Source organism: Capsicum annuum, chromosome 4 (assembly GCF_002878395.1).
Source record: "Capsicum annuum cultivar UCD-10X-F1 chromosome 4, UCD10Xv1.1, whole genome shotgun sequence".
NCBI lineage: Eukaryota > Viridiplantae > Streptophyta > Magnoliopsida > Solanales > Solanaceae > Capsicum > Capsicum annuum.
This window is the reverse complement of record NC_061114.1, coordinates 9,954,997-9,960,260: the sequence shown is the minus strand read 5'-3', so window position 1 is coordinate 9,960,260 and position 5,264 is coordinate 9,954,997. Positions and strand designations below refer to the sequence as shown.

The 5,264-nt window shown below is 38.2% G+C and overlaps 1 protein-coding gene across 1 annotated transcript; it reads left to right on the top strand.

Annotated features, from left to right (window-relative positions):
- Positions 1-268: 268 nt before the first annotated feature.
- LOC107868316 (peroxisomal membrane protein PMP22) lies at positions 269-4,821 on the top strand (the record flags this gene model as incomplete). Its single annotated transcript, XM_047410677.1, is given in 6 exon segments — positions 269-367; positions 2,043-2,144; positions 2,424-2,499; positions 3,762-3,832; positions 3,927-4,012; positions 4,132-4,821. Coding segments are annotated over 6 exon segments (486 nt in total), but the record flags the coding sequence as incomplete, so codon positions are not given.
- Between the last annotated feature and the right edge of the window lie 443 nt (positions 4,822-5,264).

Below are 5,264 nucleotides of genomic sequence, written 5' to 3'. Positions count from 1 at the left end.
ATGAACAGCACCCATTGGAGGTAGCAAGTATGCAGTCGATTAGTTGACGTGCGTGTGAGTTGGATGAACACCACCCTTGTTGAAAAAAATAGTTTAACATGTTCTGAAACACGATGTTTCTTGAGCCGAGGGTATATCGCAAACAACCTCTCTACTCAGTAAAGGTAGAGGTAAGGTCTGCGTACACCCCACCCTCCCCAAATGCCACTTGTGCGATTACACTGGGTATGTTGTTGTTGTTTCTAAATTTTACGATTTATAATTGCAGGCGATAACAGCTGCAGTTTTGTCAGCGATCAGCGATATAGTGGCTCAGAAGATCACTGGCATTAAGAAACTTCAGATGAGACGCCTTCTTCTTAAAGTGGTAATTGTTTGAATACGTTTGTTATTTTCCTTTCCTTCATTGCACCAGAGTCTTCTCATGCTATGTTGCTCGGACTCTTCAAAGTTGCTGATGAGCGCGTGTCGTATCACCCAAAAGTGGTGTATTTTTGGAGTATCCGACACAGGTGCAATCACATTTTTGGAGAGTTCGAGCAACATAGTTCTCATATGAGCATGAGCGTAGCGTGGTATATCTGCTTTCATCAATACGATTCAAAAAAACATGATCTTTAGATAACATCTCTTATTGATAAGGATAGTTTCTGGAGCTAAACGGTCCTGCAACAGTTAATTTTCCTCTTATTCTGTATCGTCTTACTTGAAGCAACGCAAATGACTACCAGAAGAATACTTTTCTGACGCTACCCTGATCTTGTTTGCGAATTTTTGGTATTCTGATTATTTTGATTAAGATAACTTGAAACTGTAGCGCGCTGTCCTAGTCCCGTATACTGTATAGTCTGAAAGACATGGTGAAATAAAGTCGGACTAAGCGAACAATTCCTTCTTAGCATTCTGTTTAACTTTAGTCTAGCCAACGGTACCCTCATCCAGGTTTATTTTGGTAAGGCATTTTCTTGTTCGTATTTGTGGGGGAAAACATCATCGACAAGAAGTGTACTAAAATGTCGAAAACCATCACCAGATGATTCTCTACAAAGACATCCATTCAGTCTATCCTTATAGGACTGTCATCGATGATCATCTCATAATTTACTGAAATTTTCTGTAGACCCTCTGAAATTATTTTACGATTCAGAAACCTTCTGGTATATCTTGGCGAAATTGGATTGTAAAAGTTGGAAAACTTCCTTCACCACGCTTTAATGTTGTTGTCTGATGAACCTTCTTGCCGGTCGTATATAAGAGTCTCATGACTTTTGCTAATAATTTTTTTCGTTGAAATGGTTCGAGTATGAGCTGCAAAGGATGTTGCAGTTGTTTTTACTTTTTCCTGTTGAGAATCTTTTCCCGGATTGAATCACCATCCGCGTCAAGTCTATGGACTCTACTTTATATGCTTACCCTTGCCTAAAATGAACATCCAAATTTGTCAAAACGTTAAAAGAAGTTGGGATCTTATATCTAGACTCTGGAACGTAATTATTTATTAGCTATGTTGCTCGGACTCTTCAAAAGTAACATCAGGTGCGTGTCGAGTCCTCCAAAACCTATGCATTTTTCGAGGATCCGACGCAGGTGCGGCAACAGTTTGTAGGGTCTGAGAAACATAGCTTAGTAGTGCACTGCATAAAAGAGATCACAAAGATACGCAAAGGTAAACTGATTTGCAGAAATGCAAGGTAAGGCTGCGTACAATAAACCCTTGTTGTTCCGCCTTTCCTAGAACCGAGCATAGCGGGAGCTTTAGTGTACCGAACTTCCCTTTAGGTAAAGGTAAACTGACAGTGATATGAAGATGATGCTTGAAAACACTTACATATAAAGGAAACGGAACAAACAATAGCCAGAAACCTCCGAGGCTTAGTCCGGCCAGTTTCAATGCTATGTCAGGTTTACTTCCATCTCGAGATTCTTTTCTGATGTGGCGGCAGCTATTGTATGAATCATGTATCATTTGTATGTACTATTATGTTTACGCGTATAAGTTGCTATCTGGGATTATCACTGGCTGCTAACATAACTACATGCAGCTTTTCGGTTTTGCCTATCTTGGACCATTCGGACATTTTCTTCACTTATTGCTCGACAAACTTTTCAAGGGGAAGAAAGACACAACAATTGTTGCAAAAAAGGTAACGGAAATCCTTCTTCTTCGTTGGTAACAGTAAACGCCTTTATTATGGATGCTTTATTCTGTCTCCACTTATGAAAGGCCAAACCAACACAATAGGCATTGCAATGCAAAGAACTTTACTTGGAGAAATAGAAGGAACATGTATGACACGTGTAAAATATGATAAAGTCCCACATGATATTCTACCATTGGCATCCTTTTGTCACACAGTATTTCCAGTTGGAGATAACTCTGAAAGATCGATGACCAGATTAGTTGTTCGTTTTGATTGTTTCAGGTGGTTATCGAACAAGTGACATCTTCGCCTTGGAATAACTTGCTTTTCATGATTTACTATGGGTTAGTTATTGAAAGTGAGTTTTATCCTAAGCTACAACTGTATTTCATCTTTGCAACTTGACTATTTCACAGACTAGATGGTGCTTCTGGCTCAAACTTGGACTCAGCCAGCACGTAAAAGATCAAACTTTGAGAATGCAAATTTAGACGTTTCGACTTTGTCTCAACCGACAGCTAAACACTCCAACTCGTCCCCACTCTGTCTCATACTATGTTGCTCAGACTCTTCAAAAGTATTGACTGGCGCGTGTCGGATCCTTCAAAAGTAGTGCAGTTTTGAAGGATCCGGCACGGGTGCGGCATTGAGAGTGAAGAGTCCAAGCAACATAGGTCTCATGGATACTCGATGATGAAGTAGCACATAACTTTCGGAGGTGTCTAGATTCATTTTGTAAGTTTGAGTGTTCAACCACATAGTGGAGACGAAAGTTGAGGTGTCGCAAGTGTGCTTTCTCAAAGTCGGAGTGCTTACTTTCTAGATGAGATCAAGTTTGAGTGTCTGTTTACGTATTATCCCAATTCGATTTTTGTTTCTTAAGAAGTCAAATGCACTGAAAAACTACATCTTTTATATGTTACGAAAAATCAACACAACAACAACAACAACAACAACAACATATACCCAGTGTGTTTCCACATAGTGGGGTCTGAGGAGGGTAAAGTGTACGCAGTCCATACACTACCTCCGAAGAAGTAGAGAGGTTGTTTCCTATAGACCCCCTTCTCAGAATAAAAAGACAGTAAACAAAGCCGTAAGAAAACATGAAACAAGATGAAATAACTGAAATAAGACACCTACATAGTAGTACTATACACTATTTAACCGAAAACAGACACCTCACCCAAACCTTCCGAACAAGAAACTCCAACCTACGCGCATAGCCCTATGACTACTAGCATGGCTACACCAAAGCAATCCTACCTACCAGCTACGACTCACTCGCACGAAACTCCAACCTGTGTGCATAGCCCTATGACTACTAGCATGGCTACACCAAAGCAATCCTACCTACTAGCTACAACTCTTTGCATGAAACTCCAACCCACATGCATAGCCCGATGACTACTATCATGGCTACACCAAAGAAATCCTATCTACTAGCTATGAGTCACTCGCACGAAACTCCATCCTACGTGCATAGCCCTACGAAAAATCAAGACTGCAAAAACTATCTGTTACTTATATTCACAATGAAGAAAACAGGAAACAAAAAGTACAATCATATGTACACACAACAAAGCTTTGGGCTGATGGATTCTCTGTTATGTACTGCAGGTAGACCTTGGATCCAGGTGAAGTCTAATATCAAGAAGGAATATCCAAAAGTGCAGTATACGTCTTGGACGGTTTGTTAACTTCCCCTTCTTTCTTCAAAACCGAACTTCGTTATTCACATTCTATACTGAATCATAGCTGTATCAATCATTCCTAACTACGCAGTTCTGGCCCGTTGTTGGTTGGATTAATCACCAGTATGTGCCACTTCAGTTTCGAGTTATCTTTCACAGCATTGTGGCATGTTGCTGGTATGCTACATTGTTACTTAACTTGTTATACTGGTCCCGATATGTTCAAACTTCATCGAATTAGCTCAATGATTTCACAATATCATTGATACATCCTTTCGCGTTTTGTGTTTGTATAGGGGAATTTTTTTGAATCTACGCGCAAGATCGATGGCATTGAAGAAAGCTTGAAAGTCTTAAAGTTGCAAACTGGACATGGTAATACGTTCATATGTTTGAGTAAACCATCCAGTAACCCTGAACTATGTCCAAATTTTCTACGACACACTCCAACTTCGCAGGGGTCCTATTACACCAAACTCAATTTTAGTGTATTTTTGTCACCCTTTTTATCTGTTAACTGACGTGGCACCTTTGACGTGGGCGTCATTTTTATGTAATAAATGTGTCATGTCAGCACAAAAGGATGACAAAAATAAGCTAAAATTGAGTTCAACGGGTAATAGGACCCATGCAAAGTTGGAGTGTGTCGTAGCAACTTTGACCATAGTTCGAGGGGTACTGGATGCTTATCTCTTCACATGTTCAAAATAATAGACGTGTGCTTCTTTAAGCTCCGGCCAACCTATACAAGATGTTGCGCGGTTTCTCTCAGCTACTAGTGGCTTATTATTTTCCAATGTATACGAGATGTTGTTCTTAGTTTTGTTGTATTTTGTCTTTCTTTTTTTGTTTTATTTTCTTGAATATTAGGACATACTACAAAGCTTATTATAGGGATAGTTTATTTCATTTCGATGCTTTTTAAATTCGATTCGTTTACGTCATGGATGACGACGACACATATATAAGAACTCAAAACAACTCCACACTTGGCCTAATGATTAAAGAATTAAGTGGGTTGAAAACCAGCTTGATTCTAATTTTTTTCCTGTGTATATATATATACATACATATTTATTTATATATGTATATACATACATATATATACATGTATACATATATATATATATATATATATATATATATATATATATATATGTACATACATATATATACACATGTATACATATAAATATATATACATACATACATACATACATACATATACATGTATACATACACACACATATATATATGTGTGTGTGTGTATACATGGGAGGTATTCAATAATAATTTGCTATGATCACTTGGACTAGGGAATCACAATGTCATTTGTTTTATTGGTTATTCCCAAATTAATAAATAATAAAATTGAGTTGTCACAATCACATGCCAATCTTTATTTATTTTAGCCAGTTAAGCAATCAAG